The 25,137-nt window shown below is 30.3% G+C and overlaps 2 protein-coding genes across 3 annotated transcripts; both read right to left on the bottom strand.

The window, feature by feature from the left end:
- Positions 1 to 774: 774 nt before the first annotated feature.
- LOC126912462 (uncharacterized) lies at positions 775 to 2,669 on the bottom strand. Its single transcript, XM_050704606.1, has one exon. The coding sequence runs from the start codon at positions 2,383 to 2,385 to the stop codon at positions 775 to 777; it is 1,611 nt and encodes a 536-aa protein (XP_050560563.1). The 5' UTR covers positions 2,386 to 2,669.
- Positions 2,670 to 7,709: 5,040 nt separating this feature from the next.
- Positions 7,710 to 24,131, bottom strand: LOC118268948 (melatonin-related receptor-like). Of its 2 annotated transcripts, none has more exons than XM_035583786.2 (5): positions 23,882 to 24,131; positions 18,596 to 18,669; positions 15,405 to 15,608; positions 15,145 to 15,329; positions 7,710 to 11,435 (listed from the first exon to the last, which is right to left on the bottom strand). In XM_035583786.2, the coding sequence occupies exons 3-5, from the start codon at positions 15,595 to 15,597 to the stop codon at positions 10,734 to 10,736; spliced, it is 1,080 nt and encodes a 359-aa protein (XP_035439679.1). In that variant the 5' UTR covers positions 15,598 to 15,608; positions 18,596 to 18,669; positions 23,882 to 24,131; the 3' UTR covers positions 7,710 to 10,733. The 2 variants fall into 2 exon arrangements, with proteins under 2 accessions (XP_035439679.1, XP_035439686.1); XM_035583793.2 differs by having other exon boundaries at positions 15,145 to 15,314.
- Positions 24,132 to 25,137: the final 1,006 nt, after the last annotated feature.

Raw genomic sequence — 25,137 nt, 5'->3', positions numbered from 1 at the left:
TAGCAGTACTTTTAAGGAAAGAACATTTGCTTAGGTTCAATTTTAAATTGGCTTCTGTTAGTAGTTGCAGTACTTTTTCCAGTAACTTTAATCCCTCCTGTACAGATACAGTTGGCAACAAAACGTCGTCAAGATACAAAGCAATATTTTGATCTACCCTACCAAATGTCATTTGAATTAAACAGTAAAATATAGCCGGAGCATTGACTAATCCAAACAGCATCTTAAGAAATTCATATAGGACCGACCGAGTAACGAATGCAGTCTTATGTATTGAATCCTCATGCATCCCTACTTGGTAGTAGCCTTGTGCTAAATCTAATGTCGTAAAGTAATATTTTCCCGACAGCTTATTTACTTGATCTTCTATATGAGGCAATGGATAACGGTCTTTAATGGTGTTGGAATTAAGTGCCCTATAGTCTACACAAAGTCTATAATCACCTCCCTTTTTCTTCACTAACACTACGGGACTAGAGTAATCTGACATTGACTCCCTTATTATACCTGCATCTAGTAAATCTTTAACTTTACTATTTACTATTTCGTTCTCTTTGTGAGACAACCTATAAGGCTTACAATGTACTGGCTTGTCATTAATAGTACGAATATGCATTTTTATAAGGTCTGTGCATCCTAAATTTTTAGTATTTTTAGCAAACGAATGAGAGTATTTGTTTAACAGCTGTAGTAATTGCTCATTTTCAGTGTCACTAATCTGGCCCACGTTTATATCTGAAAGATGAATTTGTAAACTATCTGTCTGATACTTGTCTAATTGTCTATATTAAGAACCACAGGCTCACTACTCGTCTCTGGCATGGTTACTAGTTCTGCTCTAGCTATTAATTTATCAGCGCCCCACGACAGATTAACATTACCTAAGTTAAGAATTTTTAAATAGGTATTGTGCGACTTGATGACAGCTGCAGGTATGAAATACATTATATTACCTAATTGCACCCATACAGTTCGTGTCAAAAATGTGGACTCTGCTCGTAACTCTATATCACAATCAATATATACTTCTACGAATACCTGGTTCCCTTTAAGAATATTTACGGAGTGCTTTAAATAGATTGGGTATTTTCTATTAAAATCTGATGATTTCAAATTATTGTCAGTAAATATTTCTTGTAAAGCATTATTTTGCACAAAACGAATAGAAGTAGCAGAAGTTATTAAACTTATATTGTCAGTATTAATCATTGTTTGGCCAATTATTAAATCAACATCAAATGTAAGACAGCTAGTCAATTCTACTGCGCCTTTTAGTTCGACATTGTCTATTGCAACACACAGATAACACGTGCCTAATGAATTCACACAGGCGCCGCCAAAACCTTTCATAACTGTAGCGCTAGGTTGAATCTCTAATTGTAAATCTTTTGCTCGCAAAATTGAAAGAATGTTCAGTTTGCTACCAGTATCGACGTACGCTACTATCTGGCGATTATTAACGATCACAGTTCTCTTATAAATGTCACAAAATATGACATAAGTTATATGCATTATATAGCTAACCTTCTGTCGCTGATGGCGTGAACAACTCGGAGCAAACCAGCACGTAGCCGTGGTGTGTCCGCGGCGCCGACAGTTCTCGCAGCGCTGTTGTTGTCTGCAATCCTTTGCTTCGTGTCCTGGACGCCGGCAAACATAGCAATTCTTGGGCTGTTGTTGAACAGTCGAAGTTCCATTGAAGTTCCATTGCACAGCGTTTCCTCTCACCCATGAAGATCTACGTGTACTGGTTGAAACCACGGGTTTCAGGTTCTCCAGTGCCGATAAGTAGCCATAATACAGTTGTTCGGGAGTTTCACAACTGTATGCCTTTGCATTAGCCCTCAACTCCAGCGGCAAGCCTCGAATTATACACGAAATAGCATTTTCACCGTAGATGTTACACTTTCGTAGTAGGGACAATTTCTCGTGGTAATATTTAGTCATTGTCTCTTTGTCTTCTTTTGTTCTGGCCAGCATTCGCTCCAGTTTGTCAGCATAATCAGTCGATCTAGGAAAAGCAGTGTGTAGTGTATTCTTCCACTCTTCCCACGACATATTATATTCTTCTAAATCTTCGTACCAGTCCCTTGCAGAACCGCGTAATCGAAGTTGCATGATAAATATGCGATCAGTGTCATCCCATCCATAAATATCTCCCAACTGATCGATTTTGTGAAGCCACCCCATCACATTACTGTTGCTATCCTCAGGGCGAAATTTTGGTATAACTTCAGCATCACGAGGGGCAACGTTTCTTCTTTTCACATTCTTGCATTGTTCATCGTTTTCCGAAAAAAAAATTCCATTATTTTCGTCTTCCGAACTTTCTGTTTTACTGTTTCTTTGTCGTTTCCCCAATCCACCCATGTAAGGTCCAGACATTTTGAAAATATCCCACTTCTGAAGTGTTAATTCAAGATAAAATTAAATTTAAAAACTTTTCAGCAAATACAAATTTATTCTCAGTCATCGAACAATTTTTAATTAACAATTTCCCGCCATTTCTTTTTAAAAACCTCGACGTTCCATTTTTAAACAATTATTTTTAAATTACTTTATTTACTTTTTGAAATCATAAAAGAGGTTTAATATATAATATGAGTAATACTTAATAATTAAATAATATTAGGTTAGATGCGTCTGGTGTTCCCAGTGGTTGTTAACACTTATTTGTAAGAGGATATAATAACAAGGCCTCACTGAAAATTTGGTGAAATTTGGCTATCCAGGAATCAAGTTATATGTACCTAATGTAGTAAAAGTGAGGTTATATTATAACACTAGCTTTTGCCCGCGACTTCGTTCGCGTGGAATAGTGACTTCCGGCAAATTTTTGGTTTTAACCACATAGTTCCCAATCTCGCGGAATCTCTTCAAAAATGAGACGTAGAAGATATTCCAGGGAACTCTTCAAAAATCAACATAATGAGCTCTGCGTTTGAATTTAATAGATGTATACTCACTTAGGGCATTGAAAAAATTGTTTAAAAACGGACTTAAACTAAAGAAATATTATAATCTTTCCGAACTTAAGATGAAAACTAACTTAAAACTAAAGAAAGCTACGAATTACGAATTTATAACAATTAAAAAAGAAATTATATTAGAACCTATCCTTTATGCTATAATAACCAAGCTTAAACTAAATAATTTAAAAGAAACGACTTAAATCTAATCTAATTAATTTATAAATTAGACTTACAATTTTATTAAAAAAACTAACTACAGTAACTACTAATAATCGATATCAAACTAAACCTACGTTAAAAAGTTTAACCAGAAAACCAGGAAAACCCAACAAATAAACTTATTAATTGACAAATACAACGAAACTTGTCTGTAGTGGTCCTGCTGTTTCGTATATTTAGAATATACGAAACAGCAGGACCACTACAGACAAATAATCATACGACTGATAATACACATTTTCTACAATAGTACCGAAGCGCTCGGCCGATACGCAACGAAATTGTAACAAAACCATAGCGCAATCTATTTCGATCCCAACGCCATCTATCGAGGATAAAGACAACTTGGATTATTTATTTATACTCCGTTCGGGCATTTTCTTTGTACTAAAAGTTTAATTATATTGATATAATTTTTTTCATACCTTTTTACTATTTGTTAACTTTTTTTCGATGAATTAAAACAATAACATGAACCGAAGTCGTGTAACGATCGACATAGAATTATCTATACTCCGTTAGAGCGTTTTCTTTGTACTAAAAGTTGTATTATGTTATATTTTTCATTGCTTTTTACTATTTTGTAAAAACAAATTTCCAATGAATTAAAACAATAACATGAACTGAACAATTGTAATTACACCATTGCGCGATCAACGCCATCTATCTACGGAGTATAGGAACAGCCCGACATTGTTCAATTCCGTACTATAAGTACGAAATTGAACAATAGATGGCGCTGTATGTCCAGAATAAATTTATTTTTTATTTTATTTTTATTTTATTTTATTTTATTTTATTTTATTTTTATTTTATTTTTATTTTTATTTTTATTTTTATTTTTATTTTTATTTTTATTTTTATTTTTATTTTTATTTTTATTTTATTTTTATTTTATTTTTATTTTTATTTTTATTTTATTTTTATTTTATTTTTATTTTATTTTTATTTTATTTTTATTTTATTTTTATTTTATTTTTATTTTATTTTTATTTTATTTTTATTTTTATTTTATTTTTATTTTATTTTATTTTTATTTTATTTTTATTTTATTTTTATTTTATTTTTATTTTATTTTTATTTTATTTTTATTTTATTTTTATTTTATTTTTATTTTATTTTTATTTTATTTTTATTTTATTTTTATTTTATTTTTATTTTATTTTTATTTTATTTTTATTTTATTTTTATTTTATTTTTATTTTATTTTATTTTATTTTATTTTTATTTTTATTTTATTTTCATTTTATTTTTATTTTATATTTATTTTATTTAATTTTTTTTTATTTTTATTTTTATTTTTATTTTTATTTTTATTTTTATTTTTATTTTTATTTTTATTTTTATTTTTATTTTTATTTTTATTTTTATTTTTATTTTTATTTTTATTTTTATTTTTATTTTTATTTTTATTTTTATTTTTATTTTATTTTATTTTTATTTTATTTTTATTTTTATTTTTATTTTATTTTATTTTTATTTTATTTTTATTTTATTTTTATTTTATTTTTATTTTATTTTTATTTTATTTTTTATCTTTGTCCTTTCTAAGATTCTAAACTATATCTGTACCAAATTTCAACCAAATCCGTCAAATAGTTGCGGAGATTAATGGTATAAGCATAGAATGTTCGACGTGATTCTTTAATTTGACATAACTTTTTTATTTATGAACCGATTGACATGAAACAAACACTAAATGTAAATTTAAGCATCCCGCAATATATTCGTGAAAACCGCATCCAACTCGGATCAGCCGTTTCTGAGATTAGCGCGCACAGACGAACAGACAAACAGACAAACAGACAAACAGACAAACAGACAAACAGACAAAAAAAAAGTTAATTACATTTTTGGGTTCGACATCGACATAACAATAACCCCTGCTATTTTTTTTATTTTTATTTTCAATGTACAGACAGCACTTTTCTACGATTTTATTATATGTATAGATTACAGTTTTTTGTGTTTTTTACGAAATACTTTTGAATAGTTTTGGTTGTGTTATGGTTTTAAGCAAGGAGCTTGTCTGTATCGCTACACACGCGCGTCAGGTGTGCAAAGGTCTACAGGCTGCGTCTAACTTGCATGCGTATCGCGTCTGTATCGGTACAAACGCGCGTCGACGGCGCGTTAAAAAAACGTGGTGTGCATAGGCCCTTAGACGCAGTAGGCACTAATCTTTTAAAAACTAAAAAAGGGACAGGCGGATATATAAATAAAACACCAATATTAGTATAAAATATGTATTATTCATCTTCAATAATTAGGAGAATGTCATCTAAGAATTGTGTAGGGGCGGGGTACGTATATTTTCTTGGTATTTTTCCCAATTGACATAATGGTAACCATATTATACAGGCTGAGATGCACGCCACTGACGAATAACTGATAAAATCGCCTCATCTTCCAAGACTCTTCTGCCAATAGAGTTACTGCGACCAGTCGCAATCGTACAATTTACACAGCGATCCATGTCGTCAATATCCGATTGATAGGCTTAAACAGCTGTCCAAAATAGAGAGTCAGGTAATTTAGAGATGCAAGATCCGTCAAAAGTCCTTTATAAAGCCGAGGTCGTGGGGTTTAACAATAAAACATGGAAAATACGTGCGCACTCAGAACGAAACACAACGAACGAGTGTCATCTGTCAATCGGTGACTGACTGATGTCAGACAGAAGTGTTTTAAGAAGTTTAAATCACAGAGTACGTTATACATACATTATTTTACATACATTATTACACAACTTAATTTAAGTTTTCTCGCTTCCTAGATAGAAACAAGGTACCATATTTTGTGATTTCCCTTAGAAAAATATGACGGTTTTTTTAATATACATTTCAACTAGTTAACTGCTGGGCCCAAAAGTCCCCTTCTCCTTTGGCCAGGATGCTGAGTTTGCTGTCAAGTTGAGACACATTATCGCACTTACTTTATGCCACCATAGAATTCTTAGTTAAAGAGCAAGCTATAGCAAATAAGATAATTGAAAGAAAAAAAAAGTCATTCGATTTGGCATAGTACACCCGTATAAAATTCACCTAGAAGTGACGTCACGCGACATTTAAAATCAATTTATCTTCGAAAGTATTTGTTTCCGTAAGAAAATAAAAAATACGTGTCTAATATTTTAAAATAATGTACAAGACGGACATTAAAGTAAAAATTAGTCATCACATTACCTGTTGAAATACAGAATTAATCATTTAAACATGTTAAAGCGATATCTTCAGCCAGGAATTTTACTCGCGTTACTCGAATCAAAAACTATTCCACACTTTAATTTTAATTTTTGATTTAAATCTGTCCAGGAGTTTTTGCGTGAAAGAGAAATAAACTTGCATACATCCATGCAAGTTATTACTCTTTACAAACTTTTTAGATGGAAAGAAAAAGGATTTATTCAGCATCAAACACGATGTAGGGTAGGAGAGGTTAGTAATAATATATGTATGGACTAGTTTTGCTTTCGATACTACTCATAGGTTACGATACTTACTACGGTTCGCAGGCTGACTTTATTGTCACTTTGCTACAGTGACGCAAGCGCTAAACTACGCTGACGCAAACCTGTTAGTTATAGGTACTCTTGTTTGATACTTACACTATGTATGTGTGTGTGGAGAGAATCATACAATTAAAGAGAGAGAGAGAGAGAGAGAGAGAGAGAGAAGAAAGAAAGAAAGACTTTTAGCTGGTAGTCTAAAAACTCGACGAAGAATATCACTCCTACTCCTACTTTATTTTTGAGAGCAGTTAGTACATAGTCGCAGTATGAGAAAGAGTAAAACAGAAATTATTATGTATATTGCTTATACAGCTTGCTTCTAAACAAAAAGTCATTGGAGGAGCCCTATGCTTACCAATGATGATCATGCGGTTGATTAATACTTACTTTAACTGACATACTTACTCTTGTCTTCGTTCAGAGAAAACCATCACCAACCATCATTCGTGTGTAAGTCGTGATAACCAACTCTCTTCTCAAGAGTATACTCGCTTTAAATTTGACAGAGATCAGTGTCACGGCCTACTTTTTACTTTACTCATTTTAACCTATCAAAGGACTTAGGATGATCTATAGTCTGTAGATGGAAACTCCTGTAGCTTTTTTTTCTCTCTATAGCGCTCTCTTCTTCTTCTCTCTCTCTCTCTCGTTCTCTCTGTCTCTCTCTCTATCTCTTGGCGCTCTTTATAATTTTGTCTAATGTATATTATTTTGTGAATGTATAATTACTAGCATTCATAGTTCTTGTACTTTGATGGTTTTTAAAATGAATTTGTATGTACTTTTACAAGTATTGATTTTAGAATAAACCTTTGATATGAGTAATGCGTATAAAATTTGATGCTTATGAGTACTTTTTGATGTTTGTATAGTTGTTGATCTCCATTTCTAACCCTCTATGTATTAGCTTTAAAATCATTATACAAGAGTTATTATTATGTTACTTTGTCATGTATCAAAATAGGGTTGGTGTGTGAGGATTTTGTGTATAATAAATGAAAAATATATTTGAATTTAGTTCACAAAATTTATTTTAACCAGAAACAAAAAAATCCACTTCAATTTTGAAAAACATTACATATCAGTTAAGTACATGATTTTCTCAACAACAATATTAATTTGAAAAATGTTTTTTATACAATATCCTTTCAATCTAATTTAGTTTAAACAAAACTCATTACTTTGCTATCATAATGGGCCTGTTTCACAATACCTGTCTGAATATGTTTCTGTTAGTAACTGACTAACAATTTGAAGTCTTTTCCATATGGAATGCATCAAAATATTTACGTCATTTGAATATCAACTTAAACAGATATTACAAAACAGACTTTACATTTTCTTATACATTATTTTCTAAAACTACACTTACACTAAATACTACCATATCTACAAACCTACATAATCTCACTTTCTTGTCTTCAATTAGTATTATTTCAACTAATGGTGCCTTAATCTAATTACCTACATCTACGTATAATATTGATATTACCATTGAAATCGTATAATCTGATAAAACTTGCCTAAGTCAAAACTACTTAAAGAGAAAATACACTTGAAAAATGTTAAAATACACTTGATATTGAAATACATTTGAAAAAGGTTAAAATACACTTAATATTGAAATACATTTGAAAAAGGTTAAAATACGCTTGATATAATATGTATAAATACGTTTGAAAAATCTTTATACAATATTGTGCAGAAAGATACGATTATAGGAGATATGTATAAGGACATCAGAATACTGTAAATACTGAAATAGGTTATAATATATTTGATCTATATATAGGTATGTATACTCAAATTAATTTACCGTACGTAAATAAAACAATACTTATTGGTGTATGCGGCCAATCTCAACACTGTAACTGTTGGTAGTTTAGCTATTTGAGATATAATTTCAATACAAACTCATTACCGCATGTATCAAAATTTCATAGATAAGCCAAATTATTTGACAGAAAAGTTTTAAAGACCAGCCGATTGACGCCACCACACTGATATTCCTCGATCGATCAAACTCCACAAAAAGTTTTTTACCTTAAACGACGGATTATTAAAGTAAAAACATATTGTAAGAATTTAACAGATCAGGATAGCTCGGTGGGTGGTGTCCGAAGGTACAAAAATATATTAAGAAACAAAATGTTGTAATCGAAATAAAAATCCTGCTAAGTGCTGACTGCCAATCATTCCTTAATATTTCCACAACTCAAGTTGATACTTCGAAGCATAATAGCAAAACGTTAACTAAGAAAATTCAAGATTTTCTTTCAATTAATTCGAAAGTACTAGATTTAGTGTTCAAACGCAGAACCGTGACGCGATGTCGATAGTCAAGATAGTGACCTAAATGTAGGCATTTTTATAGTCTTACAAGTCGCGATTTCAAATTTCAACTCTAAAGTGATAATAATAAGGTTTTAGTTAAGTTTTTTTTTGCTATCCTGCTTAGAACCCACAACCTTAGCGTGGCAGTCTTCACCTATCACCCCTCCCTGTACACCGGTCAGCCATATTTAAAAATCCGAGTTGTTCGTACGTCTATCACAATGATATATTCGTACAATGAATGCATTAAAAATAACATAAAACTCATAACAGGGTTAACAAAAGTGGACAGTATGGCCGGCCAAAGTGGACAGGGGGTTACAATTTGCATATTATACACTACTTTCCATTTTGCAGTTCAATATTTTTTATATAGTATGTAAATATAGAATATGAGATAGGTATTTGAATATTTTATTATTATATTGAGTTTGACCATCTAACTTGATGTCTAAAATTTTATAGAAAGGATATCAGTTATCAAATATATAAGTTAGATACATATGTTGATTAGTCCAGAATAGATTTGGAAAAACTTGTTTCTATAAGTTCGTTTTTCCAAATGCAGTCTTTCATTATATATTTATTAATATATAAAAGGTTAATAACGCTGTATATTGTATATGTATAGCGTTTAAAATATGTTTAGATTATATCTGAATAAATATTGTAGTAATTTTAATAGATTGAAATATATAAATATATATATTTATACTATAAGAGAATGGTTGTTTTGACTACAAAATTTTGGTATAAATAGATTTACTAGGCAAATACAACATGCCCTACCAAACGTTTAATGTCAATATATTTATACAAATTGGCCTACTTATCATTATAATTTTTATCCCCGATTAGATACCAATTTTCAGCTCATGAATTTTAATCCAATAGAATAATTTAAATCAGGGACGATTATCAAAATGTTAACATAGGTACAATATGTTAATAATTCTAGAAAATTTCAACTACGAGTATACCCTAAGATATAAAATGTATTTTAATAAATGCCTACTTTTTGTCTACTCTACACAACGTCTATGAGAAAAACGGTGTACATTTTGATATAGTAAACACGGTATATGTTTTAATATATAAAACATTCAGTATACTGGTAACAAGATAGAAGAGATATAATTTTCTGTGCGAGTTTCTAATTTTGTGCTGAAACCTAACTTAATAGTCAACGACAACGACTACACAGATAAATTTAAATAATTGTAAACATAATGTCTTTTAAAAATAATACAAATACAAATAATAAAAAAAGAAATCACGTTTCTTGTTTTGCCGACCAAATACAAAGGGGGGTTTTGGTCGACAAAACAAACGCTTTGCACACTGTAACCTGAAAGAAAATCTTTTAGTATTAATGAAATATGCAAATGAAGTAATAATGAGGATATGAAGAATGTACGAAGGTACATAAAAAATATGACTGGTAAACATTACCAGAGTAAATTCGATAGGTAAGTTCAAAGTTTGATAAGTGTAAGACAGACAGGTAGCAAATTTTGAAAAGGGATGTGCAGAGATGGTAATTAATTATGTCTAATTTCTTCTCGACGTTTTTTAGTGTTCTAAAGAAAAGCCGCGATCTTTAATCTCTCTCCGAATAGACGCTACAAAATGGCAAAGTTTAAAAAATATCACAGATAGGGTGAACAAATAATTTAGGGTGGTGAAATATGCTGCAATTACAGTTCTTGAGTGTCCCGAGAGGTGGAGGCCCCTCGTTGAGGACTGTTCCCACTCACGGCCTGGTGCATGATGTGCACCCTCACGTCAGTAGTAGGGCGGTAATCAGTCCTCCTGTGACGGGTGTGGTATGTTCCATGCAGAGAACTCTTGCAGCAGCAGTAATAAAACAAATTAGCGTAGGCGCGACCAAAGCTCGTGTTCAAAAATCCATACATTATACTTGTGAATAACGAGCGGCTGATTCCTGCCCAAGCGGTCTGGTAGAAGTGATTGTCACTAATAGTCGGATACCGGTGGAGGATTATAAGGAAAGGCGTCCAAGCTAGAGCGTACATGAAATACGCCAGTATGTTAATCTTAATCATCGAGAGATCCCTACTGTACTGCAAGGAGCGCTTGTAAGAGGCTTGGAGACGAGAGTGTTGGTTTATACGGATAGAAGAAGCGATGAGGGTGTAAGATGTAAGAATGAATGGAATACCGTGGAATATGATGGTGGTACTGAGGCGGAAGGTGTAGTGGCCGTGATGTGAGCGCTCGCAGTAGTCGTAGTCGAGGCCGTAGAAGGTCCCGACGGCAGCTACGGTTATGCCAAGGACAAACACCAAAGTGGAGACCAAGCCCACGCGCATGTTTATGAAGAATTCGTACGTAGATGGAGGATGACACAGACGGACGTAACACTCAACCGCAACCAACTGTGGAATAATTGTTGTTAAGTAGCAGCGCCTAAGTGTAACCTGCGCACGCCCACGAACTAAAGCATATTGCATACATAGCATATTAGCTAAAATCTACCAAATTCCCCTTAGCCTTATGTTACCATAAAACAAATGTTGAATTAGAATCAAAAAAGTGAAGTTCTTTCAAGTTTGATCAAAAAAACTAAAACTATTTGAAGCGCAAATGCTGCGTGCGCGTACGCAAGCATGTTCAAAGTTATCATTATTATTTATTAAGTCCTGTATACCTTTAGTGTGACAACGTAGTATTTAAGTTGTCATCAAATGGACTTGTAAACTGAAATTCGTAATTTGAACATTGTTTCATTAGAAATCTGTTTTAATTATATCAGGAAATTTACCCAGAGTCATGCGTTATGTATGACACTGGAGAAAATTGTAATTTACAACATACACATGACACCCAGAACTGAAACTACATTTTGTGGGTCGCACAAAAAGTTGCTCCGTGCGGAAATCGAACCCGCTACCCGTTGCCCAGCAGCCCGTGCAGTACCGTATTACATTTATTTTAAAACTAGCTTTTGCCCGCGACTTCGTTCGCGTGGAATAGTGACTTCCGGCAAATTTTTGGTTTTAACCACATAGTTCGATCGATTGAAGAGATCCCGCGAGATCGGCTCGCGGGATCTCTTCAAAAATGAGATGTGGAAGATATTCCAGGGAACTCTTCAAAAATCAACATAATGAGCTCTGCGTTTGATTTTAATAGATGTATACTCACTTAGGGCATTGAAAAAATAGTTTAAAAACGGACTTTAACTAAAGAAATATTATAATCTTTCCGAACTTAAGATGAAAACTAACTTAAAACTAAAGAAAGCTACGAATTACGAATTTATAACAATTAAAAAAGAAATTATATTAGAACCTATCCTTTATGCTATAATAACCAAGCTTAAACTAAATAATTTAAAAGAAACGACTTAAATCTAATCTAATTAATTTATAAATTAGACTTACAATTTTATTAAAAAAACTAACTACAGTAACTACTAATAATCGATATCAAACTAAACCTACGTTAAAAAGTTTAACCAGAAAACCAGGAAAACCCAACAAATAAACTTATTAATTGACAAATACAACGAAACCAATTTAGAATATACGAAACAGCAGGACCACTACAGACAAATAATCATACGACTGATAATATAATACACATTTTCTACAATAGTACCGAAGCGCTCGGCCGATACCCAACCAAATAATTGTAACAAAACCATAGCGCTATTTCGTTCCCAACGCCATCTATCGAGGATAAAGACAACTTGGATTATTTATTTATACTCCGTTCGGGCATTTTCTTTGTACTAAAAGTTTAATTATATTGATATAATTTTTTTCATACCTTTTTACTATTTGTTAACTTTTTTCGATGAATTAAAACAATAACATGAACCAAAGTCGTGTAACGATCGACATAGAATTATCTATACTCCGTTAGAGCGTTTTCTTTGTACTAAAAGTTGTATTATGTTATATTTTTCATTGCTTTTTACTATTTTGTAAAAACAAATTTCCAATGAATTAAAACAATAACATGAACTGAACAATTGTAATTACACCATTGCGCGATCAACGCCATCTATCTACGGAGTATAGGAACAGCCCGACATTGTTCAATTCCGTACTATAAGTACGAAATTGAACAATAGATGGCGCTGTATGTCCGGAATAAATTTTATTATTTATTTTATTTTTATTTTATTTTTATTTTATTTTTATTTTATTTTTATTTTATTTTTATTTTATTTTTATTTTATTTTTATTTTATTTTTATTTTATTTTTATTTTATTTTTATTTTATTTTTATTTTATTTTTATTTTATTTTTATTTTATTTTTATTTTATTTTTATTTTTATTTTATTTTTATTTTATTTTTATTTTATTTTTATTTTATTTTTATTTTATTTTTATTTTATTTTTATTTTATTTTTATTTTATTTTTATTTTATTTTTATTTTATTTTTATTTTATTTTTATTTTATTTTTATTTTATTTTTATTTTATTTTTATTTTATTTTATTTTTATTTTATTTTTATTTTTATTTTTATTTTTATTTTTATTTTTATTTTTATTTTTATTTTTATTTTTATTTTTATTTTATTTTATTTTTATTTTATTTTTATTTTATTTTTATTTTATTTTTATTTTATTTTTATTTTATTTTTATTTTATTTTTATTTTATTTTTATTTTTATTTTTATTTTATTTTTATTTTTATTTTTATTTTTATTTTTATTTTTATTTTTATTTTTATTTTTATTTTTATTTTTATTTTTATTTTTATTTTTATTTTTATTTTTATTTTTATTTTTATTTTTATTTTTATTTTTATTTTTATTTTTATATTTATTTTATTTTTATTTTATTTTTATTTTATTTTTTATTTTATTTTTTGATTTTTGAAATAAAAATATATCTATGTCCTTTCTAAGGTTCTAAACTATATCTGTACCAAATTTCAACCAAATCCGTCAAATAGTTGCGGAGATTAATGGTATAAGCATAGAATGTTCGACGTGATTCTTTAATTTGACATAACTTTTTTATTTATGAACCGATTGACATGAAACAAACACTAAATGTAAATTTAAGCATCCCACAATATATTCGTGAAAACCGCATCCAACTCGGATCAGCCGTTTCTGAGATTAGCGCGCACAGACGAACAGACAAACAGACAAACAGACAAACAGACAAACAGACAAACAGACAAAAAAAAAGTTAATTACATTTTTGGGTTCGACATCGACATAACAATAACCCCTGCTATTTTTTTTATTTTTATTTTCAATGTACAGACAGCACTTTTCTACGATTTTATTATATGTATATAGATTTTATTTTTATTTTATTTTTATTTTATTTTTATTTTATTTTTATTTTATTTTTATTTTATTTTTATTTTATTTTTATTTTATTTTTATTTTATTTTTATTTTTATTTTTATTTTTATTTTTATTTTATTTTTATTTTTTTTTTTTTTTTATATTTATTTTTATTTTTATTTTTATTTTTATATTATTTTATTTTTATTTTATTTTTATTTTTATTTTATTTTTATTTTATTTTTTGATTTTTGAAATAAAAATATATCTATGTCCTTTCTAAGGTTCTAAACTATATCTGTACCAAATTTCAACCAAATCCGTCAAATAGTTGCGGAGATTAATGGTATAAGCATAGAATGTTCGACGTGATTCTTTAATTTGACATAACTTTTTTATTTATGAACCGATTGACATGAAACAAACACTAAATGTAAATTTAAGCATCCCACAATATATTCGTGAAAACCGCATCCAACTCGGATCAGCCGTTTCTGAGATTAGCGCGCACAGACGAACAGACAAACAGACAAACAGACAAACAGACAAACAGACAAACAGACAAACAGACAAACAGACAAAAAAAGTTAATTACATTTTTGGGTTCGACATCGACATAACAATAACCCCTGCTATTTTTTTTATTTTTATTTTCAATGTACAGACAGCACTTTTCTACGATTTTATTATATGTATAGATTAATCGACGCTAGCAGCAACATTCTTAATTCGCTAATACTGCATCATTGATTGCCGCTCAAGTAAACAATCGCTAGACTCACAATTCGCAACAAAATAAGAGATAAGATAATAATGAGAGGTACTTACAAGGAAGAACATGGAGTAGCAGTATGTAGAAGCCTCGGTAAGGAATTGTAGCCACTGACAGACTGGTATAGTGTCCCACACGCCAGAGAGTAAAACGGTAGCTGCTATTGGTAACACCCCCGCTGTTATAAATAAGTCAGCTATACCAACACACGCGTGGAACACGTTACCTGATGCAGAAGGCACTAAATAAAACATTTTTCAAAAGATTAATCACTAGATCACCTAGCGTTGAAGCTTCAAACTCTAATTATACTTACCAATCCTTTTTAACGAGTGTTCCACGAAGAAGGCCGAGACGAAGAATCCGTTGATGGTTGAGGCGAAGCAGGCGCAGAATACGATAAGCACAAGGCGTCCGAGAGTAGACCATTCGCGGCAGAGAGTGATGGGCGAGTAGGTGCGGGTCGAGTTGGCGATGACGGGGTACAGCTGCTTCGCGACGCGCTGCATCTTCCTTTCTCCTATTAAAAAGAAGGAATTAAATCGACGATCTCCTACTCCTTTCGTAGGAGTCAATCATGACGTTTGCTTTACGTACGTTTACGTATTTTTATATCTGCTTCTTCTATGTAATTTTCTTATATTTTTTTTAATAAGAAAATATATAGGTATATTGTATACCTTCATTATTTCCTACGACTATACAGTTCATTTAAGATATTTTGAGTCAAAATCAGCGCTCTTTAGAATGAGCAGCCTCTGATTTTGATCTTTAAGATACCCCTAGCATTGTAATTCCTAGCTTCACTGACGGACAGGCTGATAGACAAATCAGTTTGCCGTTTCAAAAGTGCCTAATAAGCAATTACTTGAAATAAATGATTTGATTTTGACTTAGATTTTTTGCAACAATCGCTCAGATTCGATATTATATTGAACTGCATGTAGTCATTATATCAATTGCAGTCATATAAAGTCGGTAAAAACATGTCATAATGATTACTACTGAACTCCATTATATTTAAGGCTGCGCGGTCCATCAAGTGAGTGCTTACGTCGTACAATTCCGCCTGTTAAAGACTTCAACGCGTTGCTTATATTCAGTTTTTGAGAACATACATAATTATTTTGTTCAACTAAAAATATATTTTATTTATGTTAGAATTTTAGTAATCATTTAATTGTCTATCTAGAGGTTTTTTTAAGTAAAGATTTTACTCGAATATTTCTTTTATGCTTCGCTACCCAGATTTATTATTACGAAACATTGTTAAAAATACTATTTTAAATGATTTTAGAGATAATGAAATATTTTTGTTATTATATGTATTAAGTTTAGGCACCTAATTAGGTACCTATTGTTATTAAATATTCACTGTTTAGAAGAAATTAATTATTTAAAGACTAAATTGAATTACTATTGAGTTTTAAATTGGGCCTAGTGTTTAAGTTTAAAGTTAAAAATCGTATAAAGAAAGACTGAGAGCAGTAGAGGATCATACAGGCGTCTGTACCTTAGTACCTGTAGTGTGCAATAGTATTAATGTCCTATTTGTTACATCCTAGATATAGTTGCGACGGTTCTAATATGCTAGATTCTAAATATAGTTACGAAAGTTAAGATCTTCAAATAAAATTTTAGGAATAAAAGATGCGCACACGCATTTTTCTAAAACCTACTTATTTTCCCACTGTTTATTTAAGTTTACTGTTATTTTTTTCTGAATCGTAACATATGTTTTGCTGTTTAATAAGTATGTATATATGTATTAGTAATAACGATTTTTGTGTTTAGTGACTTTCATAAAAATATGTAATTTTTTGCCCTAGACACTGTAATTTGTTAAAATTAACCCATTAAACGCACGACAATAAACATTTTAATCAGCACGTTTAAAACCAAACACTAACATACATACATACATTCTACAGAACATTTACGTAGCCGTATTACCGTTCCTTCGTCTCAGACTGCCTCGTTACAAGCACAAAAACAAATTGTACTTTTACTCCATCTGTAGGCTTTTTGTGGTACTACTTAGTACGAGTAAGGTAAGACATTTTCACGGTCACGTCGTTACCGTCCTAGCGTGACAACGCGGGGACAAGTTTTAGACATTTTAATAATATGTACATATCTTGTTATTCAAGCTATTCAAGGAAGAATTTTGGGACAAATATTGTCTAAAATAATATATTAGTAATACTGTATTGTTGAAACCTATATTAATAAGAAGTTTAAAAAAGTGTGGAATACGAGACTGGTAACGCCACAGCGTGTCATTATTTGGAACTACTGAGAAAATTTGTAGGGTAATGTGGTTATTTACTTACTTGTTTGGATATTGTTCTATGAACAATTGATTGTTTGTTTTTGATTGTTCAAATGTTTTTATTATATATTATTTTACGTTTTATTTTATTTTCACTTTTTTTGTTCTTGTATTTACTCTTTAAAGTTTATTATTATTATTTCGTATTATATTAGTATTTTTGTTTAATTATTTGTGTAATTGTGTACGCGCTTACTGTCGCATAAAAACTTTTTCTTTCTTTCTTTCTAAAAATGTTTGTTTGTCGTATTGGCTCTTTAATTTACTAAATATACGTTAGAGTAAAGAAAATTGTTTATTTCATAACTAAACAATAACTCGTTGACCTAGTTGCGCTGGAAATAAACCTCCATCGCTTGTTTAAACAAAGCCTCTGTTATTTTAAAATATAAACAGCAATGCGATTTTTACTATTTGTATGGTATTATGACCCATAGTTTTATTGGGTTATTGGTCCTATTTTTCTTTAAAGAGAAATGGTTTAGTCTATTTATATATCCTTTTAGTTTTATTGTTTTAAAATGAAAGTGAATTCAGGTTACTTTTTTTTCTTTTGATAGCAACCGAGTCTCCAATAGAAGTTTTAAATAGGTATTTAAGTTAGTGTCATAATAGCAAGACAATATCAAATGGGTCAATTTATAGGAAACTAGAGTAAATTATTCCCTTTAAGTTCCCCAAAAATGTAAGAAGACGAAAATTACTACAACGTTCTTTGTTTCGTGCCTCTAACGCCATCTAGAAGACGAAGGTCGCAACTCTAATTCAACGTAAGAAAAGTTGGAATTGTTCGTGTATTGTTTTGGTGTAATTTGTCAAAATTTTCGATTACTAGACGAATTAATATCGTTTCGGTATGCGTTAGAATTTTTATTATTTATATTTTTGACAGATTAAGTTCAGAATGGAATTATTTGAACAATTATAAGCTTTAACAATCTGATAATAATGTTTACTTTGCTGAATGTCAACCCCGCGGAAATATTTTGTTTTCCCGATACAAGGGGTGATCACGTTTTTACCAATTATGAAAAATGTTTAAAATTTGTTTAAAAATAAACTCTGTTAATACTATTTTCCACAAAGAAGTTAGAACTGCAAGTTTTCGTTTGAATTTCAAAATGGGTTAAAATGTTTCAAAGTTGTTTTGAGTTGTAACATAATATGACACTTACCTTTCCTCTTCTTCTGCGCTTGCACCAAAAACCGACCGAAACGCGGTCGACAACTTCTCGCTGGCGTTCACCAACTGTTAATGAAACAACTAGAATTAACTAACGAATCTACTACGATGATTATAAAGATTATTAGACCAAGTAAGTCGACACCTCAACCACGCCTCAAATGTAACAAATCACATTCGAAAATTAACAAATAACTTAAAAAACCGGGAATAACTAACACAATATGGTCGCATACTAAACGCGTCCAAGCGAAATTAACGCGTTCCGCGAAAAAATACACTAAATAACAAAATTATTTACTGTTCTATTTTTATTGACATAAGGTTGGATTTCCTTTGATTTTTCCTGACAATGGTGTATTTACGTTTGTTCCCCATTTATTGTCCAGTTTTATGGCAGTTTGACGTTAGTTAGTACGGCCAGATGTACGGTGTTTGTCGGAAACGATTGGCCTAAATAACAGTGTAAATAAAATTCACGATCAACGTAATTAAGTTCGCTGCGCGATGAAGATAATTAATTACACCTTTGATATGACGACTTACAAAGTTAAAGTGTACTACAGACGTGTTTATTTCATTCCATTCCGCTTTGTAAACGTCGGTCGAAGTTTATTTTTAATTTCATACAATGTTCCTTCGAATATTTTCTTTTATGTACGCAGACGAAATCATTGTTAATGATTTTCTTTTAATTTGTTTAACTGTAAACATGTCTAATAATAGTGTTCAGTATTTTTCATTTCATTTCGTATTACTGAACACAAAGGCCTGACACATCAAAGCAGAGAAAACATTTTACATCGATTTTGTTGCTATTGAAATATTGATTGATTCCTTTGATCGGTAGATCGATAAGCAAGTCTAGTCAAAGAACCTTTTATATGAGATGACCTCGAGAATGTGCCTGTTTGTTTATTATTTAGCCGTGAAGTGCAGTTAGCAACGGCAACAAAATAAAGAATACTGCAACTGCCCCCTTTAACCACTTACGAAACTAATTTGTCATGAAAGAACCATTGTTGACATACTAACCGAGAATTTAGTGCTCAGGTTAACCTTACTTGTTTAATTTAGCGCAAGTACCAACAGCAAGCGTCATTTTAGGTATAGTGACTCTGGTTTACGCATTGTACTAAGAGTTAGCTTGAATGCGCTCCAATTAACTTGTTTTATTGTCACTGGGATTTTTCTATGCAATGTTATTTTTTGTATACAAAATGTATTTTTATCATCACATGTAGTGTCATTGTTTTATAGAACTGACGTTTTGTTTTGTATAAAAAGTTTTTTTTATGAAATGTTTTGTATTTATATTTTAACACCATGTTTATTGTTGTCAGAAATAGGGTTGTGACTTTTTGTAACACTCACGGTTGAAATAATAATTAGTGTTTACGTCTATGCAACTCTTTTGTTAGCATCTAATTGGAAAGTCACTTAAGTTTTGTTTTCTATAATAGCCGTTTTACTGAATCTTACTCGTCGGATTTTTTTCTAAATTGTGTACGTGGTTGGGTGTTTCTTCAAAAAACTAAAACTTTTATTTAACAAATCATTATTATCCCGCATTATTAAGCATTGTGGTAACTTATTACCATCCTTATTTTTATTGCATTGGTTGAGCGTAGTGTCACATCTTATTTTTTGAAACCAAATTTAGAGTTTAATTCGGCAGAATTGTAATTTTTTGGTTGAGGATAATGACGCTCTTAACTTTTTGTTTTGTTTTTTAAGAATCGTCTTTTTGTTTTGTCAAACCTTTCTAAGTTCTGTCTATTTTAGTTTATTGTAGGAACTGTTTTCGTTAGTATGAACTAAAAACGGACAAAATTTTTTGCGGATCTACTAGTACGTGCTGTCATCGACAGCTTAATTGGAGGTCTACAGGATTTTTGTTTCTGCCTATATTTGGTCTGATGGAATCCACGAGATTTTACATTCGGAAAACACAACATTTCATGTTTGAAATTCAGTGCAATCGATAGCTAATACATTTAGATATAGGTTGATGAACGCATGTTATGCAGATAAAATTATATTTTTTGATGTAATATTTTGTTTTTAAAATTATTATTAAACTACCGATTTTAATATTTGTAATCGTTATAACGCAATTTTTATCGTTTTAGATTTTTTTGTAGTTACATTTTTGTACGAATATTTTTTTATGAATAATGCAATTCTGTCGTCAGTTTTCTTTCAACATAATTTATTAACGAACTGAAAACTTCAGTCCTCGCTTCTTTCATCGACAATGGACTTGTTTTTTCAGTTCAATTCATTCTTCATCGGTTTTGACGATTTTATCATAAAACTTTGACATTTAATTCATTGCAATTGGTACCTTTAAATGACATGGCGGTGGATTTCTATAGTTTTTATTAAGTTTTGAATTAATTAATTTATTTAATTCAACAGTTGCATCGGTAGAGAACCAATTAAAGTAAGCGACAGTTGAAGTTAGTTAGAATTCTTCATTTCTAAATATTTATGTTTACCTGTGGATAGCGTTGTGGGTTACATTATGACCACAACAAGTCATTGTTATATTAGTTGTAAGATTTTATAATGTAACTGTTTGCTGTTCCTCAAAATGAAAAATAAAATGAAATAAAATGAAGTTAAATTGATATCATTATGGTAGGTAGTATATATTTTTTACCAACCATGTATTTTTTTAATTCAATTTATGTTAAGTAGTTCTCTATAGACTCTTAGGCCGTGACATTGTCATATTTTTTTACCAACAGACTATGTTAGTAGGTACCAAGATTGTTATAGTATACCTTTAAGATTGCTTTTCAACTATATGTTTTATTTTATAGTACTCATTGTAAGTGTAACGTATTGGTAATTATTGACAAATAAAGAATTAGTAAATCTTTGAGAAATAATGTGGTTCTAAACCAAACATAGTATTTGAAACCTTTTATGGTGAGCTTTTTTAAAGGTTTTCATTCAAAAATTGTAAATGGGAAAAGTATTTTTCAATTTTGCACGATTGCAATGCTCCAACGGAGCTCGAATACGGAACTGACGTGAATGTGTTTACATTTCGATTTCCGCATTCAGTCAGTTTTCAGGACTTTTTAGCAAAGGCTGACGTTTGAATTGCAGACTGCAGGTGAAATGCAATTTTTGGCAGCTAATATTTGTTTGTAAATGAGTTTTTGCGTTGGATTTTTACGATCTGGTTGGGTTTTTTGGATTTTATAGTTTCAGTTGTAGTAGATTTAGGTATAGGTAGGATATGTGTTTTAGGGACTTCAATTTAATTTATTTTTAATTTATTTTAAGGTATTAAATTGTCTGTGGTTTATGTTGTAAATATTTTAGTTATAGTTATTATTCTTATTTAGTTAGTATGGTATAATGTAATATATAACCTAAATAGTTACAATACTTATTTTTTTTATATTATTCGATACTTAGGTAAGTACTTTATTTTTTTCGAAATAAATATATTTATTCATTTCCAAGTTTGATTTTATTACAAACTCGAAAGTATATTTTTTTATTATTTTTGGTACAATTGACAGTGAAACGAATAATTATTTTTGTTTACTTGCATATTTTTATTAGTTTCTTGTTTCATGATTGGATTTTTAGATTAATTATCATTAGTTCCAATGGTCAACTCTAGCCCAAGTATTTAATTTATTATTGGGGTCGAGTGTAGATTGATAATAAAATTGTAATATTGATTTATTAATTATATTAAATTAATTTTTATATTAATTATTATTATGTGAAAAAAATATTTTTCTCAATTGGAACAACCTCGTTGGTTATTATTTGTTTTATTAGAGGTTCCAAGTTAGTATTTCGAAAAATAGTTTTATTTATAAAAAACCCTGGTTTAATTTATATTTGGTAGGGTTTGCGTTTTTTCTATAATTGAAAATTTAAACGACCTCTCATCCATTTATTTATTAGAGGTTCCAAGTTAATACTTCAAAATATTTTTTATTTATACAATTTTATTATTTTTATATAGGTAATTTAAAATTTGTAGGGATTGCGTTTTATTTTTTGACAAATGAGTCCGTTGTTGAAGAGTCTATCATTTTATATAGGTACTTGGTGTATTTTTTTTAAAGTACAGGTTTTTTTATTGTATTTTTTTACGTAAAGCCTGAAAGCAGGCCGCGACCGAATTGACGACGAAATAAATATGTAAAAAAGTAAGGTATAGGTAAATGAAACAACAACATATTTCATAACATTTTATTAAAAGGGGTAGGTAAGTTCAGGAAATAAAATAGCCAAAATATTTATTTTCATTTATTTATTTATTATATATTTTTTTAACAATACAATGAATAGTTACATAACAATGTATTATGTGTCATAATATTAATATAATAAGGTAGCAATTTGTATAATAAGCAGCTTCAACTCGCCGTCGATGCACAGGAACCTCCCATCAGCCTCCGATAAAAAATAACAGCTTGAAATGTACGATAACTATCACTCAAAGTAGCATAAAAAATATGCTATAATAAAATTTTATATGTTTTTTTACAGAAATCATACCCGAAACCGAATCAAGACTAGTTTTCATTTTTAAATGTATATTTTTTTTTTATTTAAAGAAGTCCGTTAATTTTTTTTATCAAAGGAATGTGCTCAAACGCGTCGGTCAAAAAAATTATATATTTTTAAATGTTTTTTAAAAATATCGTTTTATATATTAAAAAAGTTTTTAAGACAGTTCTTTTTTAAGTTTTAATGATTTAAAAGTATTGTAATTTTTTTCCATCACATAAAATTTCATGGGAATATTAATTTCGAATTGTATTTTAATATTTTTAATTAATACATTCGAAATTATCAGGAAAGTTACTGTGAAGTGAGCAGAATGCATAAAATAATGCGCTGCCACTGCACTGTGTCGTAAATTTGTAGTTTTTTTTTTTGGAAAATAAACGTCGTTTTATTGAATATCAATTTTAGTTTCTTTCTTTAATTTATTTTCGTTTAAAAATGTTTTTTATTTTATTTTTATTTCCGAATTTTGTAAAAAAAATACGTTTTATTATTTTTTAAACCCGTAAAAATTGTCTTCAGATTGTAAAAAACCGTATTAAAAAACCGATATTTTTTTCAAAAAAGTTTCGCCAACTCCATCTCCAACTTCAGCTCCTGTGTTTAAAAAATAAAATAAAAGCAAATACGTACCGTACCGTCGCGTCGCCGATGATCAGCCAATGAACAGCCACCAGATTCTCGAACGCAAATCATAAGAAAAAAAAACAAATAAACATTGACTCACCTCAGGAACACCAACTTGTTGGCACCAAAACGCCGGCGAATATAAAATCGGAATACTCGAAAATACAACGAGAAACTGTTCAAAGTGTACTTTAAAGCAACTTAAAGTGCACCCTAAGAATTTTTACTAAGACTTGGAATTGATTAACTGCAGTTTAGAACTGAGAAAAGTAGTTTAAAATTCACTTGGCCAGAGGGGAGGGTGATCGCGAAATACTTCCGAACCGTCCTACCGTCGAGAAGATATTAAAAAATATCGGGGTGCGAGTTGCTTTTTATAGGCAGCCGAGGAAGGGTAGCGTTGCGGGAGGAAGGTAATGCGCCGTGGGGTAGTTTTGCCCCTTTGCGCAGGCTTTAGGGGCAACTTCAGGCCTATAATGGCGACACGAAGACGGATGACGACAGATGAGACGGACATAAAACAGACAGTTAATATGACGAAATCCTTTGTCAAGTATGTTAGTAGTTAAATGGTAGTATAAGTTTACATGGGTTACTTGCTGAGGTAACTGAACTGTTTGTAAGGAGTTTGTAAAAAGCCGCGGAAAGCTCGTCCAACTGTTGAATTTCGCGGGCTTTGCACACAGGTGGAAACTTCACACCGTTTTAAAGTCGAAATAAATGTATAACTGACATATGAATCATGTAAGGGAAGGATTGAAATACATACCTAATGTTCTTAAAGGGGTAGGCAGAGTAGGTAGGTCCCTATATCGTAATATTGAGTAGGTAAGATTCAAGTACCTACTTTGCTTGGCATTTAATATCTATTAATTTACAGTACCTAATTTTTAGTACTAGGACAGTATTAGTTATACCTAGGTCATCTTAGTATGTAAATAGATAGGATCGTACTTCAACAAGTAGGTACCTAACATGGGTCGGTAACCATGGAAACCATGATGAATAAGTACTGATGACGTCATTGACGGTTTAATAAGAGCGCGCGTTCTAGATGATAATATGTAGGGATTTAGATAGCACGTAGAACAGACCCCTTATTCTTTTTCTATTTTTACTGTTTCAAATGATTTGATTACCTTAAACTATTTGTCATAACAAACCTATATTGAGTTTTATAAAGTATTAAATTGTATTAAAGATAATATTTTCGGCAAAACCGGTAAATAGATAATGAAATCCTAATCACGTTGTCCTGATAACACAGATTTTACTTTAGAGCAGCTAACGCCATCTATTATCGTGTTTGGTAAAACTGTTGTTTGACAGCTCAAATTTAGGGTTGCCAAGAATTGA

This window comes from Spodoptera frugiperda, chromosome 25 (genome assembly GCF_023101765.2).
Source record: "Spodoptera frugiperda isolate SF20-4 chromosome 25, AGI-APGP_CSIRO_Sfru_2.0, whole genome shotgun sequence".
Classification (NCBI taxonomy): Eukaryota; Metazoa; Arthropoda; class Insecta; order Lepidoptera; family Noctuidae; genus Spodoptera; species Spodoptera frugiperda.
Note: the sequence above shows the minus strand (reverse complement) of the source record. Positions and strands in the feature narration are given on the sequence as shown.

What these genes read in the sequence shown, in the direction of transcription:
- LOC126912462 (XM_050704606.1), bottom strand. Translation starts at nt 2,385, where the DNA reads ATGTCTGGACCTTACATGGGTGGATTGGGGAAACGACAAAGAAACAGT.
- LOC118268948 (XM_035583786.2), bottom strand. Translation starts at nt 15,597, where the DNA reads ATGCAGCGCGTCGCGAAGCAGCTGTACCCCGTCATCGCCAACTCGACC. An exon ending in ACACTCGTTAAAAAGGATTG is followed by an intron (nt 15,330 to 15,404) that starts GTAAGTATAATT and finishes TGTTTTATTTAG; the next exon opens with TGCCTTCTGCATCAGGTAAC. An exon ending in GCTACTCCATGTTCTTCCTT is followed by an intron (nt 11,436 to 15,144) that starts GTAAGTACCTCT and finishes ATTATTCCACAG; the next exon opens with TTGGTTGCGGTTGAGTGTTA.